Source organism: Capra hircus, chromosome 21 (assembly GCF_001704415.2).
Source record: "Capra hircus breed San Clemente chromosome 21, ASM170441v1, whole genome shotgun sequence".
Taxonomy (NCBI): Eukaryota; Metazoa; Chordata; class Mammalia; order Artiodactyla; family Bovidae; genus Capra; species Capra hircus.
In genome coordinates this window covers 63,917,977-63,945,712 of record NC_030828.1, presented here as the reverse complement: position 1 = coordinate 63,945,712, position 27,736 = coordinate 63,917,977, and the positions used below count along the sequence as shown (strand labels likewise).

General features: G+C 57.2%; 1 protein-coding gene across 1 annotated transcript; it reads right to left on the bottom strand.

Annotated features, from left to right (window-relative positions):
- Positions 249–27,736, bottom strand: HHIPL1 (HHIP like 1). Its single transcript, XM_018066489.1, has 9 exons — positions 27,455–27,736; positions 20,300–20,946; positions 16,922–17,065; positions 13,897–14,225; positions 13,034–13,160; positions 9,967–10,112; positions 6,806–6,887; positions 3,168–3,250; positions 249–1,654 (listed from the first exon to the last, which is right to left on the bottom strand). The coding sequence occupies exons 1-9, from the start codon at positions 27,734–27,736 to the stop codon at positions 1,134–1,136; spliced, it is 2,361 nt and encodes a 786-aa protein (XP_017921978.1). The 3' UTR covers positions 249–1,133.

The window sequence follows — 27,736 nt, the reverse complement described above, 5'->3', positions numbered from 1 at the left end:
CCGCCTCCCGGACATGGGCCATATCCATTCTCACTGCCCAGTGACCACCCCTCTGCTTCTCCTCCCTGCCCCCCATCAGAGGCTGAACCCAGCCACACTGATGCCGCTGGACAGGCCTAGCATGAGCCCAGGCTGGGGCCATCTGCGGGCAAAGGAACTTCCAGCTGTGAGCAGGAGGGCAACTGCAGGCCCGGGGCCCCTTCTCCCACCCCACCCCCAGCTTCCAGTCAGAGAAAAGAGGCGGGAAGGAGGGTTTGTAAACAGTCACGCTGTTGGCACAGCCCTGGGTGACAGAGCATCAGTAGTCTCGCTGGGCCCATAGCCTGGCCAGCCCCTGGAGCGGGCCGGAGGAAGCGGAAGGTTCCCTGGGATTTCACTGAGGGGCTGGGGTGGGGATGCAGATGAGAGAGGTGGTCCCGGCACAGGCTTGACAGCGGAGAGACATGAAGCCTCACCAGCGACCATGATGCCTGGACTGGCTGGGCCTGGGAGGCTTCTCCCAGCAGTCACCTAGTGCCCTCTGCCTGCCCTCCCCAGGGCAGCCTGACTCCCGCCACCCACAGGTCACCCCAGACCCACCCCTCTGATGCCTTCCCTGGTCCCACTAGATGCCTTCAGGCTCTCCTCCACAATTCTGACTGCCAGGCCGCCGGTCCACATCCTTCCGGTCGCATTTCTCAGGCCATGATCCAGCTGGCTGGCAGGCCTTCCACTCCCCAGCTGAGCAGGGCAGTCCTGGTCCCCTCCCTCCTCCGGCAGACCTCTGTTAATGCCGCCAGTGGTCAGGTCCACCCTTGAAGGGCAGCTGCCCTCGGTGCTCAGGGCTGTGCTCCTGGCCTGCTACTTGAGATGCTTGGAGGGAAGAATACTTCTACCCAGAACCACCGCGCCCACAGCGACCATACCGACCCCCCACCACACACTCTGCCGCTTCCGGGTAGACGCAGAGGCAGAAACACACAGAGAACACGTGCGCACAGCACACGCCTCCCACGCATCCACCGGACAGCATTGCAGATGGGTCACCCCAGGCACCCGCCCCACTATCCGCTCCACCCTCGGACCCCGGCCCACGCACCAGGTGCGCGCCCTGGGTGGAGGGGCCTCCCTGGCTCCAGCCGGACAATGCTCGCCTACAGATCGGGGTCCTCGCGGCTGCACACGACGCCGGCATCCTCCTGGTGGCCGCAGTTGTGCGAGCCCAGGCCGGCGTGCGCACACTCCAGCAGGTTGCGCTCGCTGCCCGTGCAGCGCACGTCGTCCAGCAGGATGGGCAGCCCGCGGCCCTCGCCGAACTCGGCGCGCTTGGCGGCCCGCGCAGCGTACGGGAAGCCTAGCTGGCGGCACACGACGGCCGCCGCCTTGGTGTCCCAGGCGTCATCGCACACGGTGCCCCAGCGTCCCCCCGCGAACACCTCCACGCGCCCGCGGCCCGGGCTGAGGCCCGCCGGCCGCACCAGGCGCACTGCGCCGTTCGAGGGCTCGGGATCGGCTGTGCTGGGCCGTCCCCGCCGCCGCCCGCTGCCCCGACGGCGCCCGGGCCGCGGGGTGGGCCGTGAGGGCCGCGGGGTGGGCGCTGGCGGAGCGGCCGTGGGGCGGCTGCGGCGGGGAGCCTTGGTGGGCCGTGGGATGCTCTCTGTTCTCCGGATGAACTCTGCACAGAGAAAGAGCCTGCGGTCAGAGGGACCCCAGCCGCCCCAGCCCACCCCAGCCCTCCACCCCGGAAAGCAGACCCCAGGGAAAGGGGTCCTGGTTCTGCCCTCTGCTCAGACCCTGAGAATGAGGTCCCCAACAGCGCTTCTGGGGTCACCCTGACCCCACAGATGCCAATCTGGAGCTGGGGCTAGGCACTTCTCGGGTCATTCTGCAAAGCCCTGCTGCTGCCCTCACTGCCCAGCCCGCCCTTCCCCCACCTCTGGACCGCACCATCCTCCCCACCCAGGCTCAACCCGCATCAGCTCCAGGCCCTTCCGGGCCCGCCCCCACCCCCTCCAGCTCCTCCTGGCTCTGGGTCCCGGAGGCGCCCCGCACAACTTCTCCCATGGGTCCTGGGACGCTAAATGACTTCTCTGTCTGCCCCAGCCGGGACACGGCCTGGTCTGACTTCTCCTATAGCCTCAGCATCCAGCACAGAGCCGGGACCTCACAGAAGAGCAGAAACTACTGCATGAGTGAGTGGGAAAGGGCCAAGGTTTGAAACCAACTGCGGCTAGAATTACCTCCCACCCCGGAACACCCAGCTCACCCCTTCCCCCAAACTCCTCCTTCTTCAGGGCCAGGCACCCCCACTGCCTTGCTGCCTAGTTCCCCTCTTCCTGCCCCACCCCCACCTCCAGTGTGCCAGCTGGAGACCTTCTGGGCACACTCAGCCCACTGAAATATTTCCTTTGGCCCACAGGGTGGTTTTTAAAATTGTGAACTAGTTGCCAATATTTTCCAAATCAGAAGATTGTATAATAACTACCCAAGAAGGCAGGGACCATATCTGCTTGCTCAGCGTTAAAGCCCCAGACTGAAGCACATACATGTGCTGGATGGATGCAAGCATGCATATCCTGATTGTCTCAAGAACTGGAAGATCTGACAACACAGGGTCTGTCTCCGTTCCCACCCAGCTTGAGCCCACGGGAACAGCCCCTCCTCAGGGCATACCCTCTTCAGAGGGCCCTAGATCCCACGGGCGGTCATTGTGGCCTTGCCTGGCCCCTCCGGAGGACTGGCACCCCTTCCTTCCCCACAAAGCTTGTCAAAACCAGAACCAGCTTATAGAACACCTGGCCCAAACGTCCCCTCCCCTAGGTGCCCTTGTGCTGAGAATAACTCTTCCCACTCTCGCTCACATATAGATCGACCTCCGTTCTCTGCCCCTCCCTAGAACTCTGAGTGAGCCTTGCCTGGGACCCACTATTTCGCCACATGGGTTCTGACACTTGCAGCCCCTCTGAGCTGCCTTCCGTGGCCTGGGACTGACGCACACCAGGGGAAGGGAGTTTCAGGAGTTCCACGCCCTCTGAGTGTCTGCTGTGTACCAGGCACTGTGCTGGGCCCAGTGAGGGAGCCGAGGAAGGGCATCCAGACCCAGCTAGGAGCATGCACATCTGGGGGGTGGGAGGGGCAAGTGTGGGCTGTGGAAACCCCCTCTGTGTCTCCCGCTGGTAGGCACTTACTTTCTTTGGGCACGAAGTGGATGAGGCGGCTCCTGACCTTCACCTGGGAGGGCTGGATCTGACACTTGCCCGGTGGTGCCCGTCTGCCGACACACAGGACGTCCCGTCATGAGTCACCCCACCCCCCTGGGAGCTCACCCTGAGTGTGTCCTTCCGGTATCACCCACCCCCTGCAGCCATGCATGAAGGGGAAGGGCAGGTATGCGTTCAGGCCTGGGCCAGTGTGGACTGTAACAAGGGTGGCCATTCATGGAGCAGCACCCAGGTGGCTCAGTGGCAAAGAATCCGCCTGCAGTGCAGGAGACCTGGGTTCGATCCCTGGGTTGGAAAGATCCCCTGGAGAAGGGAAAGGCTACCCACTCCAGTATTCTGGCCTAGAGAATTCCATGGACTGTATAGTCCAAGGGGTCGCAAAGAGTCAGACACGGCTGAGCGACTTTCACTTTCACTTTCGCCCAGGCGGCTCAGTGGTAAAGAATCTGCCTGCCACTGCAGGAGACTCCAGAGACAGAGGTTCGATCCCTGGGTCGGGAAGATCCCCTGGAGAAGGAAATGGCAACCCACTCTAGTATTCTTGACTGGAGAAGCCCTGGACGGAGGAGCCTGGCGGGCTATGAGAGTCGGACCCAACAGCACACTCCTGCTGCACACACCTCCCAGACCCCAAGAGCCCAACCCCAGGACAGGAACACCCCTGAACAGCCTGCTGAACACCCACTCAAGCCTCTGCCTGAAGTGCACGAGGGCCCCAGTGGCCACTGCTAACTCAGGGCATGAAGCGTGCTTGGGATGAGATCAAGCGCCCCACTCCTCCTCCTCAGCCTGCCAGGTCTGACTCCTGTAGCTGCCACAGTAGCCCCATCCCGGCATCTTATCCTGGCCCCCGTCCCCCACAGCCTTTGAGGAGGGTCTCTCTCTGTCCCTCTGGTTCTGAGATTTCTGGTGATACAGAATCAAAGGGAAAGGTTAAGTCGATCTGAAGAATAAAGCGGGGAGAGCGGGAGAGCCTCGGGGCTGGCAGCAGAGCTGAGGGAACTGGGGGCCTTGGAGTGCCAGGTTGGAGAGCGCCGGGAGAGAAAAGAGCCTGAGAAGGGTTGCCAGGGCTCTGAATTGGGTCTCCTTGGACATCTTGGAGGGGCACAAGGAAGGAATGGAATCCCATTTTAATGAGCTTCTGGCTGTTGATCTGTGAGTCTTTGAATGGGACCGACCCTATTCTGGGACCAGCCCACGTGGGTCCAAGACTTCAATGGGTTCCAGGAGCACGAGGGGAAAGCCCAAAGGCTGAAGCAGCCACGTGACCCCGGTGGCTTTCAAACAGCCCCGGCAGAAGGGAGAAAGCGAGGGAGGACGTGGGACATGGGCCGTTCCCCCCCGCCCCCCGAGGCTGAAACACAGCCTGGTTCACATCCTTCTCCAAGCTGCAGAAAGGGTGGTTTTTCCGGCTGCTCTGAGCTCCAGATAATAGCCACACGCGTCAGACCGACCCAGCTGAGTTTTGTTCCTTAAGGAAATTACGTAAAAAAAATTTTGTTTTGCCAAAGGGTAGGAGATACACCCAGTAAAATCCCACAGTCGCTATGTTTGGGCAGAGGACCCCCACCCTACCCCCTCCACTTCCCATTTCTTCATTTTCCAAATGTTCTGGAATGCGGCCCCAGTGCCGTATGTTGTGGGTGCAAAAACTTAACATGGATTCCAAAAGAGAAAAGTGCAAGGGATGAGAAGGGTCAGAGACTGTGCGGGAAAGGGGCGTCTAGCCTCTTGCCTGCTCCTCTGACCCATGAGACCTTGAGCAGAGATCCCTAAGCCTCAGGTCCCTCTGTTGTAGGCGGGTCATGAGCCCAGAGAGCTGCAAGGGACGCGGGGTCTATCCCTGGGTTGGGAAGATCCCCTGGAGGAGGGAATAGCTACCCTTCCCAGGTGGCGCTAGTGGTAAAGGATCCTCCTGCCAATGCAGGAGACGCAAGAGACGCAGATTTGGTCCCTGGGTCAGGAAGATCCCCTGGAGGAGGTAATGGCAACCCACTCCAGTACTCTTGCCTGAAAAATCCCATGGACAGAGGAGCCTGGCGGGCTACAGCCCATGGGGTCACAAAGACTCGGACACGACTGAAAAGACTAATCTTGCATGCGTGAGCCCAGAAGGACGCTGTACAGACTAAAGGAGTTGGTGGGTCTCAGGCAGCATCTGGCATGAATTAGGTGATATTTCCTTAGAGAAGCGTTTTTCCCCTCCAAATTGGAAATAACCTAAATGTCCAAGGGATGGATAAGGCAGTCACGGCACAGTGACTCAACAGAAAATTATGCAGCCATCAAAAACGAGCCTTCTGAGGGTGATGTTGCAAACTGGAAATGTTTAAGCAAAATAAGGACAGACCGACAAAGAAAAATGCAAAGCCTGCCCGTGTTCCTCCAGAACGACAGCAGTCCAAAAGGGGCCAAGACCTCAGAGGAGGGAAAGAAGCAAGCACTTCTGTTTTTCTTGATAGTTATGTCAATAATGAAGAGCTCTGTGCTTTCAACAAAACAGTGTGGTAAACGAGGAATGTCTGAGAGACGGTCATAGACCAGAGAAAGCTAACAAGACACAGTAGCTAAATCAACGTGGAGTTCTGGGTGGAATTCCAAAGCAAAGGACATGAGGGAAAAACCAGAGGAATCCTTTTTTTTAAAGTATGGAGGTACCTGACTTTTTAAAAAGCGTGGCGTTTAATGAATAGTAAAGTACCAGTATCGGTTCATTAACTGTGATAGTGTCCGTTGCTCAGTTGTGTCTGACTCCTTCGGACCCCATCGATTGTAACCCATCAGGGTGCTCTGTCCACGGAATTCTCCAGGCAAGAATACTGGAGTGGGTTGCCAGTCCCTTCTCTAGGAGATCTTCCTGACCAGGGAATGGAACCTGGTTCTCCTGCATTGCAGGCAGATTCTTTACCATCTGAGCCACAAGGGAAGTCCTTAATCCTGACAAATGTACCATGATAACAGGGAATACTGACTGGTGGCTATACGGGAAACTGTGCTATCATGGCAACTTATCTGTAAAACAAAAACTGTTAAAATTTTTTAAAGAATTTTTAAAAATGTGATGGTGGGGTCCATGGTTATCAGCCCCCGTTGGTATCTTTGGCACCTTTCTAAGGATGGAAGTGTGCGTGCTAAGTTGCTTCAGTTGTGTCTGACTGTTGCAGCCCCAGGGACTGTAGCCTGCCAGGCTCCTCTGTCCATGGAATTTTTCAGGCCAGAATACTGGAGTGGGTTGCCATGCCCTCCTCCAGGGGATCTTCCTGACCCAGGGATTGAACCTGCATCTCTGGCGTCTCCTGTGTTGGCAGGTGTGTGTGTGTGTGTGTGTGTGTTTTTACCAATAGCACCACCTATGAATACAGCAGGACTTCGAGGCTGGCAGAGAGGTTCTGAATCTTAGATCTGCCCTTACCAGCAGTATGAGCTTAGCTGGTCACTTCCCCTCTCTGGGCCTCAGTTTTCTCTTCTGAAAAATGGGGGTGTCAATCACACCCACCTGAGCATGCGGTAGAGAGGGGAAGTGCGGTAACGGAGGGGAGTGCTCCTGGCAGACAGAAGGGGCTCAGGCCCTCTGGGGGCAGGATGGGCGGGAGGTGGGTACTCACCTGGAAGGGTCGATCATCTTGTAGACCACCCCACGCGCCACAGTGGCACTTGGCATGCCTGTTGACATGAAGTACAGCTCCCCTGGAACAAGATGCAAAGCAAAGGGTGAGACTGTTGCCTGGAACACCATCTGGGCCAGCCCCACGCCCCCACCTCAGGCTCTGGGGCACACCCCAACCTCAGTGAGCCAGGAGGGGAGATGCTCCAGGTCAGCGTACCTCTCCAGTCCCTAGAACGGGGAAATGAGGCTGAGAAAGGGATCCAGAAGCACCCTGGGGTCTCTGCAGCACAGCCTCCCGGGGTGCTGGCCACTCTGCCTGCACCCACCCCGGCTCTGACCTCTGCTCATGCCTCCTTCCTGGTGACCCCAGGGACCCCACTCCTGGTCCCTGCCTGGTCTCATGCCCAGCACACACACCTCTGAGCACCAGCGGGGGTCCATAGCCCAGCTCCCCATCGACTGCTTACTGGTGACCAGCTTCCGAATTCCCCCACAGGCTTGCCTCATAGGGCTGTTGTGAGGATAAGAGCGTGGGGTACCTGCTCCATCAGTGAGAACTATTACTGCCGTTGTTGTTATTGTCACGGGCACCCGGGGCCCAGGCCCTGCCTGGCCCCTGGGGACAGGGACCCCCTTCTCTCCATGGAGAAGCAGGCACCTCCCAGACCAGTAGCAGGGCCAGAAGAGCACAAGCCTGGGGAGTCTCCGGTGTGAATCCCGGCCCTGGCACTTGGCCCCACGTGAGCTCCCGCGGCTCTGGGACAGGCCCTCCAGCCTCAGTTTGTAGAAGTGGACTTACGAGCACCTGGACCATGGATGCTCTCAGGGGAATTGAGTTCTCTGCTCTCTCCTCACCTGTATCCCACCCCCTGGCCCTTGCAGCCACAGGTACAAATGTCCGAAAAGGAGGTTTCATTATTCTTAATGTACAGATGAGAAAATAGAGGCTCAGAGAGGTCAAGTGACTTGCCCAAAGTCACACAGCCGGTGAATGGTTAAGCAGGCCCTGAACTCAGAAACATCTCCTGCCCCCAAGACCACGCTGATATAGGACATATGGTAGCTGGGAGGCCTAGACATAAGCCACATGTGGCTCAGTGTGATGGTTCAGCCATGCTAATACCTCCCATCCTTATAAGAGGCAGCGAAGAGCTCTCCCAAGGATCAGGACACGGGTGGATTCCCCAAAGAGAGGCTGGGACAGGCAGTGAGATGGGAGCTTGGAGGAAAGCATGACCCTGGTGGCTGGTACAGTCATGGAGGGCTACATGATGGTGGTGTCTGAGAATCACGACCCAGGAAACCTGGAGAATTCTTGAAGGGGAAGACGCTTGAGAGGTGACCTGTGTAACTAGGGTAGAGCCAGCTATCGGGGAACTGGGGGCTGGGGAGGGCAGGACACTGAGTGGTCAATGCCCTCTGACTTCTCCCTCCAGGAGCCCCAGCCCTACCGTGGTGGGGGTGGTGGGGTGGAATAGGCCCACGAGGTAGATGCACCCTGTGGGAGGGAGCAGGGTTCCAGCAAGCTGGTCCCTGCTGGAGAGTCCACAGGCACAGCCGTGAACTTGAGCCATCACTTCCAGTCTCTGGGCACCTTTCTGGAGAGAGGCCTTGGGAGCGGCCTGGCTCCTCCCTGGCTGGGCAGCCTTCCTTGAACCTACACTCCAGGCCCTGGAGGAACTTGGGGTCCCCGCACATGCTGCCCCCTTGGCCTGGATGCACTTCTCCATCGACTGCCTTTGCCTGACAGAGTTCCAGCTTGAGACCCTGCTCTGGGAGGCCTCGGGGGGCCAGGCTGTGTCCAGTGCCCCACCCCCCCCATCCCAAGGCTGGGCAGGAAAAGCCAGCCTCAGTTCCCCCATCTGTAAAGTGGCAGCACTGGACTGGGCGCACTCTAAGGCCCCATCCAGCCTAATCTGTGGGAAGCCATGGCCCCCCAACCCCATGCGCAGCCAGGGATCCCTGATGGCACTGCTAAGCTCTGCCCAGGGCCACACCGTCCCCCTGGTCTCTGCAGTGTGGACTGTCCCTGGAGGACACTGGGCCAGCAGAGGTCCTTGTTGTGCAATTTACAAGCGTCAGAAGAGCAAGCCAAGAGGCAGAGGCTGCAGGGAGCTGGGGCAGTTTGCAGGCCTCAGCTCCCCGGGTCTCTATGACTTCAGGGGCCGCCTGCCTGCGCTCACCGGCAGACTGTCCCTCAGCCCGTCTGTCTTTGAGGGGCCTCCTCCTGGCCCTCGGTGTCACTCAGAAGGGCCCCCCCGGGCCTGCCTCTGGGTCTGGGCTCTGTGGGAGGTGCACCGGGAAAGGGCACCCCCCCTTCCAAAACATGTTAACCCCCTACTGACCAAAAGAAAAGGCTTTCAAGGGCCCAGTGGGCTTGGGGAGGGTGGTGGGGGCTGGGGCTGCCCTGTGAAAACTTAGATTCTGACGAGTGTCGGTTCAACAAAGGTTTCCCAGACTCAGGCCCGGGGGCTCTGGGCACTGGGCCCTGCGGGGGCACACCTCTCGAAAGGCCCTCGGGAGGGTGTTGCCTAGTAACCTGGCCAAGCATCCACCGGGCCCCTCTGGGGGCCCCTCGGCTTTTGTCCAGGGACAATCCGGGGCCAAGGACAAAGGCGGGATCCAGCCCCCAGGGTCCTTCTTCCTCTCCCCTCCCCCTCTGCTCCTGGCATTGAAAACACAAGCGCCTGAACAGGGGACCCACTAACAGGCAGGAAAGCAGTGCCTACCACTCTCCGAGGACAATGCGGCTTCACTCATAGGCCCCAGTGCATTTCCCATCAGGAATCCAGGGTGCTGGGGGTCCCCAGGGAGGCACTCTCCCGCCACTTGCCTGCCTTTTCACCATCACACCCGTTCCTGGCCCCATAACCTCCCTGGACTCTTACCTGTGGGGTCACGTGATCCCTCCCAGTAACTCTGCCCGTGGTGGGAGTGGGGGACCACTGCTCCCATTTTCCAGATGAGGAAATGGAAGCTCAGACAGGTGAGAACTGACACCCAGGCAAGGCTCAAGACCTCTGAACATGTCACCCTCCAGCCTGAAGGTGACTCAGGCCTGAGACGCCATCCCGGGAATCCTAGGCCAGAAGCACCTAGGCGTGGGGGGTCAGTGCCAGGCAGGGGCAGCCCGGATGGAAGGGCCTCAGGAGCGCTCACCAGCCTCATCCTCGGCGAAGGAGATGATGTGTGGGTAGTAGTTGTTGATGAGGCCTGGGAACGCGCAGGTCTGGCCTCGGCCCATGCAGATCTCGCTGTACCGCCACTGGCCTGTCTCTGGGTTCTCTCGAAGGGACATCAGACGCCTGCAAAGGAGGATGGGCTGAGGGGTCCTGCCTGGCAGGGTGCCTGGGGGAAGCCCACCCACCAACCCACCCATCCACTCATCTGTTAGCCATGCAACCAGGACTGCACATAATGTGCAGGGTCCAGTGCCAAATGAGCGTGCAAGGACCCTTGTTCAAAATGTACTAAAAGTTTCAAGACAGTGAGAGCAGATCGTTAAACTGAGCGTGGGCCCTTCTGAGCACATCTGTGCAAGAGCACAGACCCCACATCCGGGAAACTTGCCCTGTGTGCAGTCTTTACTGAGCACCGGCTGTTGGGTCAGCCAAAAAGTTTGTTTGGGTGTTTCTGTTAGATGTACAGAAAAGCCCGAGCAAACTGTTTGGCTAACCCAGTACACGGCAGGAGAAGCATGTGTGCTGAGTCACTCAGCGGTGTCCGACTCTGTGACCCCACGGACTGTAGGCCGCCAGGCTCCTCTGTCCATGGGATTCTCCAGGCAAGAATACTGGAGTGGGTTGTCATGCCCTCCTCCATGGGATCTTCCCAACCCAGAGATCCAACCCAGCTCTCCCACATTGCAGGCAGATTCTTTACCGCCTGAGCCATCAGGGAAGCCCAGGAGAAGCACATGGGTGAACAAGACCAACTTGGTTTCAGCCTCCTCCGTTCAGTTCCAATCACTGACCAGCAGGAGGCAGTCAGGAGCCAACTTCCAGTTCAGAAGCCTCCAAGGCTGCGTAGACTTGGGAGCTGCCTCCACTTGGAAGCTGCCTCCACTTGGAAGCTGCCTCCACTTGGGAGCATGAAATGGAGAATCTGGGTTTTTTGTTTTTTGTTTTTGATGTGGACCATTTAAAAAGCAGTCATTGGATTTGTTGTGATATTGCTTCTGTTGTTTATGTTTTGGTGTTTCAGGGCCACAAGGCGCATGGGATCTCAGCTCCCCACCAGGGATGAATCCATGGCCCCTGCAGTGGAAGGCAAAGTCTTCACCACTGGACTACCAGGGAATTCCCAGAGTGGAGAATTTGGCATCTCCAGAATATGCTGATTTTGTCCCTACTTCCTTCTACGCTTGTTAGTCGCCTATGGATACTTTCAGGCCCTGCTTGGTTGCCCCTCCTCCTAGACGCCCTCCTGACTGCTCCTGTGCTGGGCTTCCCCAAAGAGCATGTGAGACTCACACCTGACTTGGGTGTAAGGTGTTCTTCAACTTTGTTGCTCTAGCCTTGGCATGAAGCCTGACCCAGCAGAGGAGCTTGGCAAGTGCCAGCAAAATTCACTGAATTTCTATGTTCAGGTGACTTGGACATTTCTGGGGTGGGGGTGGGAGGCGTAGCAGAAGAGTAAAAGGAGAATCGGGGTAAAAAGAGAGGTTTCATCTAGACCCATTTTCCAGATGGGATAACTGAGTCCAGAGGGAGATTCTCCAAGCTGGGAGAAGGACCCAGCAACCAGAGGCCCAGGTCAAGGTTCTCTGTCAGCTCCAGCTATACACAAATGGCCACAAACCCACCCCAGTTCAGCAGCCTGCAAGAGGTAAGAATTCTGCCAGCCTCAGGCTTCCTTACTTCCTCTCTGAACAGAGACCCTGTTCAATTGCCCTTATGTGGAGAGGCTAGGGTGCGAATAATTAAGAACTGGTGATCCAGTGGTTAGGATTCCACACTTCCACTACAGGAGACCTGGTTTTGATCCCTGGTTGGGGAAATAAGATTCTTCAAGCTGCATGGGAGTGAGAGGGGAGTGTCTCGCTCAGTCGTGTCCAACTCTTTGCAACCTCATGGACTGTAGCCCGCCAGGCTCCTCTGTCCATGGGATTCTCCAGGCAAGAATACTGGAGTGGGTTGCCATTTCCTTCTCCAGGGGATCTTTCCAACCCAGGGATGGAACCTGGGTCTCCTGCGTTGCAGGCAGACGCTTTATCCTCTGCGCCACCAGGAAAGCCCTCAAGCTGCATGGTGCAACCAAAAAAAAAAAAAAAAATTCATTTCACACGAGGCTGGGAAGGTCCTGAGGTCACTAACAGATACTTCCATTTTATTAATAAAACAAAACAACAACAAATCAACCAGAAATTGGGCATTCTAGATTCTAAGTGCTGTATATGTATGAAACTGAAAAGTGAAAGTGAAGTCACTCAGTCATGTCTGACTCTGTGACCCCATGGACTGTAGCCCACCAGGCTCCTCCATCCATGGGATTTTCCAGGCAAGAATACTGGAGTGGGTTGCCATTTCCTTCTCCAGAGGATCTTCCTGACCCAGGGATTGAACCCAGGTCTTCCACATTGTAGGTGGACGCTTTACTGTCTGAGCTACCAGGGAACTTCCCCATATATGTGTGAACAGGACTTAAATAAGCTTAGTAAGCAGGTACTATTATCATTTTGCAGATGAGGACATTAAAGCTCAGAGAAGTGGAGCAGCTGGCTCAAGGTCACACAGCTAATAAGCGCACCAGGTCGGACACAGGTCATCTCAGCTACATTTTAAAACATCATGCCAGGTGTGTGGCTTCCCTGGGCCTCTTTGGGCCTCAGTTTTCCCCTCTGTACAATGGGAGAAACAGGTGGTCATGAGGTAAGCTCCCCCGGGGAAAGAGTCTGACCCACATCAGACTTGGCAGGTATGGTCTTGAACCCTCTCTGAAACCTGTTTGGGATGTGATTTACCACATCCCTCTTTTCCCCCAACACAGCAACCCCTCTCTGGGGGCTCAGTGGGTGGACGCAGGAAGGCTCCATGGGGCCCAGGGGGCTGACCTCAGCTGGATCCCCAGGTCCCCTCTCTCCAGCACGGTGACCTCTCTGGCCAGGTGGCACAGGTCCTGGCTTCCAGGAGACGGATGACCTAGAGCGGTCAAAGGTGGTATTCGGGTTCCCCGACCTTTCACCTCTGCGGTCCCTGACCCTCAGAACTGCTGTCGGGTCACTTACCCGCTCATGAAGTCTCCAAATATGTAGAGGCCGTTCAGGTTGGGGTACTCGCAGCCCCGGTACACGTAGCCCCCAGTCACCGACTTGCCCAGTTTGTGCGGGTAGGCGAAAATCGGCAGCACGTCATCTGCCGAGTGAGGAGACGCTGGGTGAGCCTGCGGGGGAGCCCCCCGGAGGCTCCGCGGGTGGTCCTGAGTCCTGCCCGGCCAAGGGGTGGGAGGTCCCTAGGAGGGCCCCAGAGAGTCAACGAGAAAGGGTGATGCTTAAAGTTTGTATGGTACGGAGAGGGCAAGGATTTGCCGGGCAGGAAGTGATTTGGGGAGGGCGGCGGGGGAGCCGTTCCGGAGGGAAGAGCAAGCGAGGGAAGTCCCTGGTGGGCGCGCGGCTGGCTACAGCGCGCATCCCGATGGGGGGGCGGATGTTGTACCAGGATTGGGGGTCCCCAGTGGCGCGGGCGGTAGGTGAGGTTAGAGGGCCACCGAGGGAGGCGTGGGTGCACAGCCGTGGAGTGAGGGGTGGCAGATCTGGGGAGGGGGTCCCCGGGGGCGCGGAGCGGGGTGGGGTGGGGCGGTCACCGAGGGAGGCGTGGGCGCACAGCCGTGGAGTGAGGGGTGGCAGATCTGGGGACGGGGTCCCCGGGGGCGCGGAGCGGGGTGGGGTGGGGCGGTCACCGAGGGAGGCGTGGGCGCACAGCCGTGGAGTGAGGGGTGGCAGATCTGGGGACGGGGTCCCCGGGGGCGCGGAGCGGGGTGGGGTGGGGCGGTCACCGAGGGAGGCGTGGGCGCACAGCCGTGGAGTGAGGGGTGGCAGATCTGGGGACGGGGTCCCCGGGGGCGCGGAGCGGGGTGGGGTGGGGCGGTCACCGAGGGAGGCGTTGGCGCACAGCTTGCGGTCATAGCACTCGTAGCCCTCGCGGGCGCGCCAGCCGTAGTTGCGGCCGCGCTCCACCAGATCCACCTCCTCGAACTTGTTCTGGCCCACGTCGCCGCAGAAGAGGCGCCCGCGGCCCGCGCCCGTCGCCGGGTCGCCGCGGTCGAAGGAGCAGCGCCACATGTTGCGCACCCCGAAGGCGTAGACCTCCGGCCGCGCGGCGGGGTCGCCCACGAATGGGTTGTCGGGCGGGATGCGGTAGAGCGGGCCGCGCTCGTTGCGGTCCACGTCGATGCGCAGCACCTTGCCCAGCAGCGCCGATCTGCGGGAGAAAGCACCGACTGGGGCGGGGCTGGGGCTGGGGGTAGCGGGCCTGGAGCCCAAGGCCGCCCTGTGCAAGGCAAGTTGGCTCTGGGGCCAGAGACCCCAAGTTCAAGTCCTCAGCAGCCACGCACCGGCTGGGTAACCCCAATCATTCAATTTGACGTTATCAGACACCTTACCATGTGCCAGGCTCCATCCTAAGCATTTGACTTACCTACCATCTGTTGCTTTGTTTCATCTTCACAGCAAATCTCTTAGGTTATGTTGTCCTTTAGTCACTAAGTCATGCCCAGCTCTTCCAACTCTCTGGACTGTAGCCCACCAGGCTTCTCTGTCCATGGGATTTCCCAGGCAAGAATACTGGAGTGGGTTGCCATTTCCTTCTCCAGGGGATCTTCCCAACCCAGGGATCGAACCCAGTCTCCTGCACTGGCAGGAGGGTTCTTTACCCACTGAGCCACCAGGGAAGCCCCAGTCTTGTAGGTAAATGGGTGCTGTTGCGCCATTTATTTCACAGACGGGGCAGCTGAGCTCAGAGGGGCCATGGAGCACCCCTGCCTGCTTGCCTCACCCCTCATAGACCGTAGGGCTGAGATCCAGTCTAGGTAGCCTGGCTGCAGAAACCCAAGCTCTTCACCGCACTTTCTGACCTCCCCAGGCCTTGGGGTTCTCTGCTGTAATGTTAGATGGTCCCTCTCTTTCTTTGCAGGACTGTGCTACAGGGTGAAAATGATACTAGAAAAATAATGTCTATTTACAGCTTACTTTCAGCACCTAGCACAACAACAGGCATGCAGTAGGCGCTCATTAAGTGTTTGGTGAGTGAATGAATGAATAACTGCAATCAAAGTCAAGTGCACCATGTAAGAGTACAAGGGAGGGCAGGGAGACGGGAGAGAAAGCGGCAGATGTTAGCAGGAAGTGGGAGGTGGGGTTCTTGCCTACTCTCTCACACACGCGCCCAAGGCCATCGCAGCAGGTCAGAGGGCCAAACACGCCTCCGAAGCAGTTCAGCTCACCCCACACTCCACACACACCATCCTGAACTCAGGCTCTGAGAGGGGAACAACTTGTCAGTCTCCCAGGCAGCTCTGGACTGGGAAGTGAGGTCCCTTCAGGGTGCCTGGCAACATCGGCTTCTGGGGCCTGGGAGCAAGACCTCAGCAGGTTGCCTCCAGAGCCACGCGGAACAGGGCGCAGCTGCAGCCTGGACCTCCATGCAGCCACTGGGGTGAGCAGCTTCTGGGGCTCATTCATTGCAGGACAAAAGTCACACACGATGGAATCTGTGACGTGCTTAAAGATGTCCAGAGGGGAACACACCCTCTTCATCTGTGGCTTTTTCTTACAGTATTTATTTATTTATTTGGCCGTGTCAGGTCTTAGGTGAGGCGTGTGAGATCTTCAGTTCGGGCATGGGAACTCCTGGTTTTGGCATGTGGGATCTAATTCCTTGACCAGGGACTGAGCTGCACTGGGGGCAGAGTCTTAACCGCTGGACCACCAGGGAAGTCCCTTCATCTGTGAGTTTTTGATGCGCTTACTGCAAGGTTTTCCCCTAGCATTTGGGTGCACTCCCTTTGGGCTGCTTCTTAAGGCAGGACTGGCTGCTCTGCCCATTTTATGCAACCATGTACCCCACATCCTCACAGAGCATCAGCACCCAAGCATTTCTGTCATCACTAAAGACACCACACAAGTGTCCTCTTTCATGATGATAAAACGCTCCCCCCGCCCCAGTAGCTGCCCCACAGTTAATCCCCTATTGTGGACTTCTAGGTTCTGCTCCAGTGAGTTCCTCTCACACTCTCCAGCCTCCTCTGCACCAAGCTTCGGATTACTCCCCAGAGCCCACATACCACGCTCCAGGCTTTGATATGTAAGTGGGCAAAGCTCATAGCAGGAAAATAATGTTTTAAGTCTTGTCCAATTATCCACAAATCCTTAATTTCTATTTTCTCAACTTCATCTCTAAATACATCCCATACAGGAGAAAACTGCAGTGATTCTTACGCTATCACATATGAAGGCACAAGTCACAAACTGGGGACACTTTAATTACTGTAATCAGCATCATATGCGCTATTTTTACTCTCTGGGCTGAGGAAGGTTTTGTGATTTGGGCTGAGAGAATGGAGGAGGCTGCCCTGAGACTCCTGGGTATCCTCGTCTATACTCTGGAGACTGTGTCTGTGGGTGTGTCTGTGTAAAGGAAGGGAATGGTGGCAGGCCATCTTCTCAAGCCCAGAATTGAGGAACTGAGAGCAAGACTCTGCTTCAATTTCGGGGTCATCTCGGGTGACCCTTGGGGTAGAAAACCCACATGCTCATCCATACAGCCCTGCTCCAGCCAGCTCACACTCCCTATTTGGTCTGGGAAGCACCCTTTTCCTTCCTCTGGCTCCAGCAGGGCTGGGCGGACTTCAGAGAAAAATCTCATCTTCCCAGAGGCTCTGTGATGCTACCTTTCAGGTACCCATCATCTTTATTCCTCATAACAAGCCTCCCCATGGAGATGATCATTATTGCTTTCTAACTGATAAGAGAAAGGCACTGGGTTCCCCAGCTGGCTAGCTGCAGGCTGAGCTGGGACCCAAAGCCATTTCTATTGCCCTAGTTTCATGGCTGAGGAAGTCATTCCCCCTCCAGGAGAGTACATAAACCAATCCACCCACCAACCAAATCAGAACATACTTGTTTTGGGCGTTTCCAAACTTCCCAAAGGGGTCTCCAGCCATCCCGCCATCTCCGGTAAAGATGTAGAGGTACCCATCATCCCCAAAGAGCAGCTGGCCTCCATTATGGTTCGAGGCTGGTTCTTCGATTTCCAGGATTATCCTAAAAGAAGATAAGCCACCCCCCACAAAAACAAACAAACAAATCTCAGCCAGAAACACAAAACAAGATCACACCAATAAAGCCTCCTCTCTCTTAGATGCCATTTCGTAGTTGGAAAGACTTTCCATATCCTTTATAGGAAGTGATTTTTATAAGGATCTGGCAGGCTAGGAAGGGATAATTCACATCACTGTGCCAGTGAGACCCAAGAGGCTCAGAGAGGTTGAGCAACTTGCCCAAGGTCACACAGCCCATAGACGGCAGAGCTGGGTCAGGAACTCGGGACTTCTGGTTCTGGTTAAGTGCTTTCCCCACTGCTCCCCCACAATTAGCCCCTGCCTGTTATGATCAAGTGAAACCATTGACCCAATCACTGGCACGACTGGTTTCTTCATCATCATAGCTACCCACACACCAGCCACTTAAGCTGAGCACTTGTGACACAGTCTCTCATTTGTTATGGTTGTGACTTCTAGGGAGGTGGGCTGCAGGGTGTGGACTGTGCTCAGCTCCACACTCACTTCTCAGTGACCTCCTTTACTGCCAGGGCGGGAATCTTCCACCACACTGCCAGTCAGCTAGCCTCCAGTTAGGGCTTGCCAGGAGAGGGTGGCAGGCAAGGGGAAGGGAGGAGCCCCATGGCCCTGGTCTCTGGCACTGCCTCTGGAAGCAATGGTTGCAGGGAAGGCGACAGCGGCTGGTGAATGTGGACCCCTGGCTTTCTGCCCAGACATCTGGGTACCAGGAGCGGCAAAACCCAGCAGCACCAAGACCTCTTTGCCTTTTGTTCCCCTCGCTTCTCACAAGAACTCATCTCTAGGGATCTTGACCCTCTCCTTTTCCTTCTCCAGCCCTCCCAATATTAGCCAACTCCCTGTATTAAATTCCCTTTGACCAAAATGCTTAGGTTTTCCGGGATTGGCAACTGACTGGCCAATCCTTTATTAATGCAGATAAGAAACCTGAGATACATAAATGTCAGGTACCTTGAACCCAGGGCTTCCGACCTTCAGAACCAAGACCAGAGGCCTTTCTATTGTGAGATCAACATACATGACGTGGGGAGCCACACACAATCCCTAAACCAGGTCTCCCACGGAAAGGACAACCCAGACTGTTGGACATCCAGCCCTGAGAAAAGAGACTGACCGCTGACTCAGGCAAGGATGATCATTCATTGCTGGCTCCGCCCTGAGCCAGCCGTGCCTACTCTTCCCCTGCAAGAGTCAGGTTCTAGGCTGGTACTGTGAGGTCCCCAGAGGGATCCTTGCTGAACCCCAATTCTGAAATATGTTCATCTGTATATCTTGTGTTCCACCTTCAGTCTTCATCAGGATTCCATTTTTTAAAGTCATCATTGAAGACACATTCATTGTATCTCTGTCTCCCCTCTGTGAGAGTCACATGACAAACTTGGCCTCTCTTGGAGAATCAGTTGTGTGGCCTCATATAAGATAATGAGAATTATGCTTTCTCTTTTTGCCCTGGCTTCCAGGAAGCTCACAGGCAAAATCTATTAATACATGAGATTCTCACATTAGTCAGTTTGATTCCTTATTTTTGTACTTTCAATGTCTAGAGTTTATAATTTTATCGAATGCATGATGTCCTGTTATTTGCTTATTTGTCCTCAGATGAGCCCCGGTCCTCCTCTTACCTGTTCTCTACTTCAGAAGGCCAGCTCCTGCAAACTACATTTCCCATGCTCCTCAGCTAACTGGCCTCCAGCTAGGTTTAGCCAAGGGAAGCATTGGCAGGAGACTGGAGTTGTGGGGAGAAAGTGAAAGTGTTAGTCGCTCAGTCACGTCTGACTTCCTGCGACTCCATCGACTGTAGCTGGCCAGGTTCCTGTTCGTGGGATTCTCCAGGCAAGAATAGTGGAGTAGGGTGCCATTCCCTTCTCCAGCAGATCTTCCCAACCCAGGGATGGGAACCCTGGTCTCCTGAATTGCAGGCAGATACTTTACCAGCTCCTACAAACTACACTTCCCATGTTCCTCAGCTAACTGACCTCCAGCTAGGTTCAGCCAAGGAAAGCACTGTCAGGAGATGAGATGGGGGGTGGGGGGAGATTCAGGGGTATTTCTCCCTCTCTCTCTCTGCTTCAGGCAGTGTCTTGGCAGTAGCTGCACCTCTTCCCTGGCTCCAGCTGCCCCCACCCAGACCCACCATGGTTCCAGTTTCTACCCAGCGGCCCCAGCTCAGGGGCCCCAGGAACCCTGCCTCTCACAGTCCAAGAGGTGAAGTCATCTCCCTTCAGTTGCTGAACTCGGGGTTGCCTCCCTTCTCCCCCTATCTCCCCCCCCATTTCTCATTCATCATTTCCAACACCTGAGGAACTAATTCCCGGTATCAAATTCTGCCTATTTGGATTACCTGGCACAGGACTTATTTTCCTATTGGAGACAGATTATGTATGCCCTTCACACCAGGCTAGGTCAAAAATTGTTCCTCGCTCAGTCATGTCTAACTCTGTGACCCGGTGGACTGTAGCCCCCGCAGGCTCCTTTTGTCCATGGAATTCTTCCAGGCAAAAATACTTCTCCAGGGGATCTTCCCCGACCCAGGCATCAAACTAGGGTCTCCTGCATGGCAGGATAGCAGATTTTTTATGCTCTGAGCCGTCAGGGAAACCCTGTCACACCTGTTTTCAAAACAGCTGGAGCATAACTAATACCCAAAAAGCAGGCTGGGTATTGGGAGGAGAAGAAGCCTGGAGGCAAAGAACGGATAAACATGCAGTTGGGAGGGTGGGAAGGAGCAATTTGCCTGGGGGTGGAGTGTGGGGGTGACAAGCAGGAGGTGGGGGCCAGCCAGGTGAGAATGGTCCCTTGCGGCCAGAGCTGGGCAGGCGGGAGCAGTGGATTGGGCCTGGGAGGGAAGCAGACAGATCAGAGTTCCAGCTCCGACACTTCCTAGCTGTGTGACCTAGCAGTCCCTTCACCTCTCTGAGCCGCCACTTGCTCATCTGTAAAATGGGGCTGTATGAAAACCAAATGAAACGAACCATCTCGAGTACCTGATCCAGGAGCTGGACTCAAGTCCCCGTGACGTCTGTTTGGCAACTGCCTCTCCCCTGAACTCCTAGGGGACTCAGCCCCCTTACTGGGTGTGACAGTCAAAATATTTCACACCTCTCGGGGCGCAGCGCAGATCCAACGGACCATTGCTGGTGCGCAGCCTTGCCAGATCTCAGCCCCGCCCCCTCCCGGCCTGGGCTCCCGGGGGAACCACCTCTCGGAGTCGTGGTCCACAGCGTTGACGTCATCCTCCGAGACCCTGAACTCGCTGATGCGGATCCACTCGTCAAAGCCGACGCCCACCGAATAGTAGACGTAGAGCTTGCCGTTGTGCCGGAAGCTGGGGTGGAAGGCCAGGCCCAGGAAACCCCGCTCGTCGCCCTCCCAGGGCGAGGTGAGCACGGCGCGGCTGATGTTCAGGAAGGGCTTCTCCAGCCGCGAGCGGTCGGGCAGGTAGACCCACACCAGCCCCAGCTGCTCGGCCACGAAGAAGCGGTGGGTGCCGTCCCGGGCGTGGACCATGGCCACCGGGTTGCGCAGCCCGTTGGCCACCTCCTCCAGGCACAGCTGCAGGCAGCCCTCGGCATCAGCCACCACGCGGCCCAGGTTGGAGTTGAGGTTCTCGTTGACCAGCAGGCGCGGGAAGCAGTAGTCGGTGTCGTCCAGGGACAGAGAGCGGCAGAGCTTGGCGCGGTTGCCCTCCAGCGCCCAGAGCTCGCGGTCCGGAGACAGGTGCCGGAAGAGGCCCCGGCACGTCTGCCACATGTCCAGGCAGTAGTCCTCGCAGAGCCCGGGCACCGTCCGCAGGGGCGTGGACGGGTCCTCTGCGTCGTAAAGGTGGGCCGCGTAGGGCGAGCATTCCTGCAGAGACAGGCACGCGCAGGGATGCTCTGGGGTGGGTTTACCAGGCGTGTGACCGCGGGCGGTTCACCCCATCTCCTAGAGCCTCAGTCTGCTGATCTGTAAAATGGGAAGACGCCATCTGTCCGTTCCACCCACTGTCTCAACTACAGCTCCAGGGGGCCTGCGTCTCCTCACCTTCCTCCTTTCTCTTGCCTTGATGCATCTGTTAGAATAACCACACTATGACTACTCCTGCTACTAACAACATCAGGAGTTATTCTTAAGCACCTACTGTCTGCCAGAAAGGATCTGAGGCATTTTAATACATTTTTTCTTTTATTTACTTATTTTTAAAAAATATGTATGTATTTGGCTGCCCCAGGTCTTAGTTTCAGCCCTCGAGATCTTCAGCTGTAGTAGGTGACAGGGCTTCCCTGGTGGCTCAGATGGTAGAGAATCTGCCTACAGGAGACCAGGGTTTGATCCCTGGGTCAGGAAGATCCCCTGGAGAAGGAAATGGCTACCCACTCCAGTACTATTGCCTGGAGAATTTTATGGACAGAAGAGCCTGGCGGGTTATAGACCATGAGGTCCCAAAGAGTTGGACACAGCTGAGTGATTAATACATGTGAACTTTTGCAGCATGTAGGATCCACTTCCCTGACCAGGGATCGAACCCGTGGCCTTCTGCATTGGGCGTGCAGAGACTTAGCTACTGGACCACCAGGGAAGTTCCACTTTCTGTCTTAATATGCTGCCTCCACCCTATACCTCCATGATTCACTCCACTTTTTTCTAGATCCCTACTCAAGGGGCACCTCCAGGAAGGTCTTCACTGACCACCCATCCATCACCCCCATTTCCTCCTGACCTCTGTTTGGGCTTAAAACAGAAAACAAAAAAAAAAGCAGACACTGTAACATTCCCTGATAATGTAATAAAAATCAATGGGTTTACTTGTTTATTGTCTGCCTTCCGCGGAACCTAAATTCCATGAGGGCAGGAATTTTGCCTGCGTTGGTCCCTGTCGTATCCCAGAGCCTGAGATGGTGTCTGGCATACAGGAGGCCCACGGTGAATACCTAGGCACCATGCTGGACACTGACTCACCCTGGTCAGCCATCGTTTAATCCCCACAAGAGCCCACAACGGGGCGGGGGGGGCTCCCTCCTGCACATGGGGAGACTGAGGTGTGGGCCCCCCAGTGTCACTCAGCACCATTCGGTGAGCATGGAGGATGTGGGTTTGGTCTCAGGTGGACCCCATCCCCCAGCACCGGGGAAGTGATGCATGTACACATATGAGTACCTTGATTACACTCCTGCCCCCACTTCCTCTGTCCCCCTGGCCACCAGGACCTGCCTCCTCCTTCCCTCTGACCTTTGGTTTGGCCCCTCCAGGCAGGGCCCTGAGCCTGTCCCCTGCGGCCAGACCGGATTCTCCGTGAGATGAATCAGACCCGCTCCTCCCCTGCTCCCCCACCCCTCCAGGACCTCTTCAGATCCTCCTGACCTCACTGGCCCCTTTTCCGGCTCTGCTGGGCTGTGACTCCACGGGGCAAAACCCAACAGCTATGGCTCCCTCCTCTACCTCCCCCCAGGGGCTTCCCCACTGATGAGACACTTGGGATCCCACTCAGCGCCTGCTTGGGTGGGATCTGGAAGGCAGGGGAGTTAAGGCCTGATGTGGCAAACCTTGGGCCCCTGGGAGAGGAAGCTGATGGATAGATTGTCACTCCTGCTGGCAGGGTCCACTCACCCTAAGAAGGGAAAAAAACCCATGAACTCTGGCCCAGGTTCTGCTTTCTGAGAACCCACGTGGTGACCAGGCCTCTCCCAGATCCGGAACCCACCATCTGAGAGCTGAAAGCCCCCCCAACCCCCTGCCCCCCAGAGCAAAGGTCTCAGCATCCCAGGCTCTCTAAGGACGTCCCTCAGCTAGAGCCTCTGACCGAGCCCCCACCCCCCATCCCTCGCCCTCACCGTGAGCTCACCAGGCCAGGGCCTGCGGGTCTGAGTCAGCCCCGGGCCCCTGGAGGCCTCCAGGGATGCTCGTCCCCTAGTAGGGGAGGCACAGACAGGCCCACGCGGCCAGCTCCCAGGAAGGGCCCAGCTGGGCTCCCACCAGAGGTCCCCAGGGGCCGTGGGTGGCAGGCTGCCCTCTTGGCTGGGTCTTCAGGCTCCTGGCCAGAGGCCACACCCTCCTTTTACACGGCTGTGGCTTTTGGTCACACCGTTGGCCGGTCCTCCTGGCCTGTCTCCTGCTACTGTGGGGCTGTGGGCCACTTAGTGACGTGCTTGTGGTCTGGTGAGCACCGTCCTGGGGCCAGACAGGGAGGCTGTGTTCCATGTGTTTCAGACGGCCCAGCTCTGGCCTCTGTGCTGTGCCCCTTCTCTCACGCTTCCCCCAGAGGCCCCGTAAGTCCCGCCAGCAGCCGCGGGTGGATCAGGGAGGGTCTGTGCGCACACACAGCTCATTTCTGCTTTGCGAGGTAGGGTCATGGTGATTCCTACTAGATATGAGAAGCTGAGGCTCCAAGAAGGCCGCATGCCAAGAAGTGGCCAAGCCACGGCTCAGACCCGGGTCTCATGACACCTAGACCAGGGCTCTTTTCAGATTACTCACCGGAATTTCATTCAACAAGTGCTTACTGCGTTCAGACTCCAAGCCAGGCACTGTCCTCAGCTCCAGAGACAGTGGGCAGCAAAACAGACCTCTGCAAGCCAATCTGAGTGCCCTTCACGCATCAGAACCCAACCCACGGGACTTCCCTGGCGGTCCACCGGCTAAGACTCCACACTCCCAATGCAGGGGGCCCAGGTTCCATCCCTGGTCAGGAAACTACATCCCACATGCAACAGCTGAGTTCTCATGCCACAACTAAAACTCCTGTGTGCCACAGCTAAGACCTGGCACTGCCAAATAAATAAATAGCAAAAAATAAATAAATAAAGAGCAACTAGCCTCACAGTGGTCAGTGGGGGGAGGCAGCAGAAAACCCATGGAAAACCAGCCCAGTGTCCCATTGCTCAGCTGTCTGTGCCTTTCAGCACAGGGACAACCAGCCTGCCCACGTTACTGCCCAGGATTGCCTCTGTGCGGTTGCTGACACTCATGGCCCTCAGCCCAGAGTCCTGAAGGCTTCTTATGTCCATCATCTACTCTTTAGGAAGACTGAGTCTTTTTTTTTTTCGGTTGTGCCACGTGGCTAGTTCCTTGACCAGGAATCAAACTCTCAGCAGTGAAATCACAGAGCCCTAACCACTGGACCACCAGGGAATTCCCCAGGAAGACTGAGTCTTTGTACACAATATTCACTTGTAGGACATTCCCTCCTTGCCCACTTCGGCATCTGGCAAACTCCTATGCACGCCGCAAAGCCCAACTCAATAGCCTTCTCTTACACCTCTGTTCCCTGACTCCCTTGTGGATGCTCCTACAGTTCTCTGCCCACGTCTCAGACACAGTGTTCACCTAGATGTAATTCTGTAGCTTGCGGCGTGAGCTCTGTCTCTGCTGTCACCTCCCCATGGTTCAGGTGGTCTGCGTGACTAGGACTTGGTTATCTCTGTGTGTCTGTCCACCCGCTAGGCTGTGGGATCCTTCAGGGCAGGGATTCCAGGGCCCAGCACATGGTGAGGCTTCAAGAAGGCCGGCAACATGGCCAAGTGATTAAGAGAGGGGTTCTGGAGTCAGAGCACACAGGAGACCGATCTACCATTCCCCGAGTGACCCTGGGCAAGTCCCTTAACCTGTCTGTGCCTATGTCCCCATCTACAAAAGGGAAGAAATTCCCACGAGAAATAAACTGAAGCATAGAGCTATTGGGAGAAATACACGGAAGCGATACATGTGTTTTCTGAGTAAGTGATCAAACAACACCGACTATCAAAAGGCAGCTCAGTGTTCCCTCCTCCAGGAAGGCTTCCCTGACCTTTTCAGGGCGAGCTCTGCCTCCATGGTGACCCTTGGGGAGCCTTTGGCCCATTCTGATAAGTGTCTCTGTGTCTCCTGAATTGAACAAGGAGACTTTTGAGAACTGGGTTTGTGACTGGCCAACCGCCCCTAGGCCCAGCACCCAGCACAGGGCCAACTCCTGACAGGCTCCGAAGCACTGTCTGCCCAGCGGCTGAGCCTGCAGAGCGCGTTGTGCACAGACATCTATCAGAAACCAGGCTTTGATGGCTTGGGGCACTTAGAGGCCATCGCAGTCACACGGAAGTTTGCGGCATAGACTGGCTCTCATCAACCTGGGACCTGAGTTACCACATGTCACAAGCTCTCTCTTCTCCTTCCTACGACATCAGATGGACCAGGGCAAAGCCTCAGGAAAGAGTCTGAAGGGGCCAGGAGGGACTACTGCCCTCTGGCTAAGTAGCCATCATGGGCATCTGGAGGAGTCTTGGGTGTCAGACGGGCGCATGTTCTGGGGGGACTGTGGGCGCAGCCATGGTTTTATGGTCTCTTTCGCCATCGGGAGTCCAGGCAGATGCGAGGGCCTGAATTCCATCACTGACTTAAACTTGTAAACAAGGCACCTCGGCCCCCTCCCCTGGTGGAAATCAGGAGGTGCTGAGTCCAGACGGCCTTGGCTTGCTGGGAACACTGTCCCTGGTCCAGCGCTCTCCCTCCCTCCCACGAGGCCCTCCAGGGAAACCATGATCCAGCCTCTGCTGCACTCTCCAAGCTCGCTCCAGACATGAGGTCACTCCCAAGACGCTTGGGGTGAGATGCTAGCAGCCATTCTACCACAGCTTGCTCAAGGCCAGGCCTTGCTGGGATGGTTCCCAAGGACAGAGGGGAGCCTACTGCTAGGGGGAGGGTAGTGAGACTGGCCCTTCCCTTCTTCCTCCGCAGACCTGCCTACCTTCAGTGCCCCGCTGAGCCTGGCACATAGTAAATGCTCAATTAAAACAAAAAGGCAAAAAAACACGGAATGGATGCATGAACTGTTCTACATGACTGACATGGGAAGACTACAGAATCTGGTCCTCCAGGGCCCCCAGATTGGTGAGGGAGGTGGACACTTGACTGCATCATTCTTGCTCCCCTGAGATGCACAGCGTGGGGGTTCCAGGGGGTCCACCAAAAGAGAGAGGCCTCACAGCCCCTCTTATTTCCTGCTCAGACGATGGCTCAGTCATATGGGCAATGAGTGTGGCCCGAGTGTCACCGTGGCCACTTCCGGGTTGTATGATCACCAGGCCAGTTCCTGCCTCTCCGGGCCTTCCCTGAATCAGCCTCCGGGCCCCACTCAGTCCCTGCTTGGGGCTGGGCAGCCACTGGGGACCAAGGAGGCACTAGAGAAATCCAGGCAGAATGGCTCACTGAGCTCTGAGTGTGTGTTATTCAGTCTTCATGGCAAAGGGGGGTAGGGGGGAAGGGCGGGGAAACTTTAGACCTCCCCCAAAGTAAACATGATGCAACTGAAGTGGAGGGATGACCTGTCCGGGGCTGCAAGGCCAGGAAGTGGCAGAGCCAGGATCAGACCCTAGTACGTCTGAATCCAAGCCAGCCTCGGTTGGCCCCACCCCTCCCACCAGCACCTGCCTCTGATGGCAGAGGGCTAGGACTCTGCTGTGCAGACAGGATCCCTCCACCCACGGGTCCTCCTACTCTCCCGGGGCTGGGCCTGGGCCAGCCTTCAGACTTCTCAGCCTTGACCCAATACCCGCCAGGGGTTGGGGTCATCAGGCACTCTGGAGTCAGGACAATGAACAACCGAGGCCCAATCTGGTGTGAGGAGAAGCTGGGGTGCAGCTCTCAGAGGAGGGACGGGGGCCAAGAGGCTTCACCACAGGGATGTCTTGGGTGGTCTCCGAGGATGAGAGAGCCCACGCTGGGTGGGAGCGCCATCCCAGGGAGAGGGCACAGCATGAACCTAGGGGGTCTGGAACTGCCTGGCACATCTCACTACCGGCATCACCCAGGGTAGGAGCCCCAGTGGGTGTCAGGGTCCCGTCCCGCAGTCCGGAGGGGCCCTCAGAGCACTCCTTCAGGTTGGGGGGAAAAGCCCTCATTGGGAGCAGGGTTCCCCAAACCCCTTGACAAATCTAAGCCCAGCGCAATGATCATGCCCTCTGCAGGGGTCAGTGGGCGCCCACCTCCTCCCAGGGGCAACGAAAGGCAGCTCGGAGCAGGACAAAAGCTTCCCATCCTGGAGCTTGGACAAGGGTATGGCTCTCCGGGGCTGGAGCTCTGGGGGCATCTTTAGGCGGTGCCAGGGCAGAAGAGCCCCCCAGACTCGGAGGGAGCAATGATTTCATCAGGAGGAGAAACCGAGACCCAGAGAAAACCTAAGTCACAAAGTTAGTGATGGCAAAGCCCACAGCCATCCGAGGATGCCCGACTCCCCGCCCCCTGCCAAATGACCCCCGCCCGGGGGCCTCTGGTTCCGAAGCCCGATGCCCAGTCTCGATCCTTCTCGCCCAGTAGAGTTGCCACCGCCGCCACCCTCGCATCTGGGACCGAGGCCCCGCGCGCGCCCTCCCGCCGCGCGCCCCGCACGGCCCGCGTGCCCGCTCACCTGGCACAGCAGGTCGAGCGCGTAGCCGGCGCACTCGGCCCACATCGCGGCGTCCACGCGCGCCGCCACGGCCCCGAAGCGCCGGGCCAGCGCCGCGTCCTGCTCGGGAGTGCAGCAGCCGAAGGCCGAGTACTGGGAGCAGAAGCGCAGCGGCTGCGGCGGCCGGAAGGGCGGCCTGAAGTCCAGGCACTGCGGGTGCGCCGCGGCCCCGAGCGCCCGAAGCGCCAGCAGCGCCATCAGCGCCCCGGCCCCGGCCCCGGCCCCGGCCCGCCGGCCCGCCAT

What these genes read in the sequence shown, in the direction of transcription:
- HHIPL1 (XM_018066489.1), bottom strand. Translation starts at nt 27,736, where the DNA reads ATGGCGGGCCGGCGGGCCGGGGCCGGGGCCGGGGCCGGGGCGCTGATG. An exon ending in CGCTCGACCTGCTGTGCCAG is followed by an intron (nt 20,947 to 27,454) that starts GTGAGCGGGCAC and finishes CTGTCTCTGCAG; the next exon opens with GAATGCTCGCCCTACGCGGC. An exon ending in CCACTTCGTGCCCAAAGAAA is followed by an intron (nt 1,655 to 3,167) that starts GTAAGTGCCTAC and finishes TTCTCTGTGCAG; the next exon opens with AGTTCATCCGGAGAACAGAG.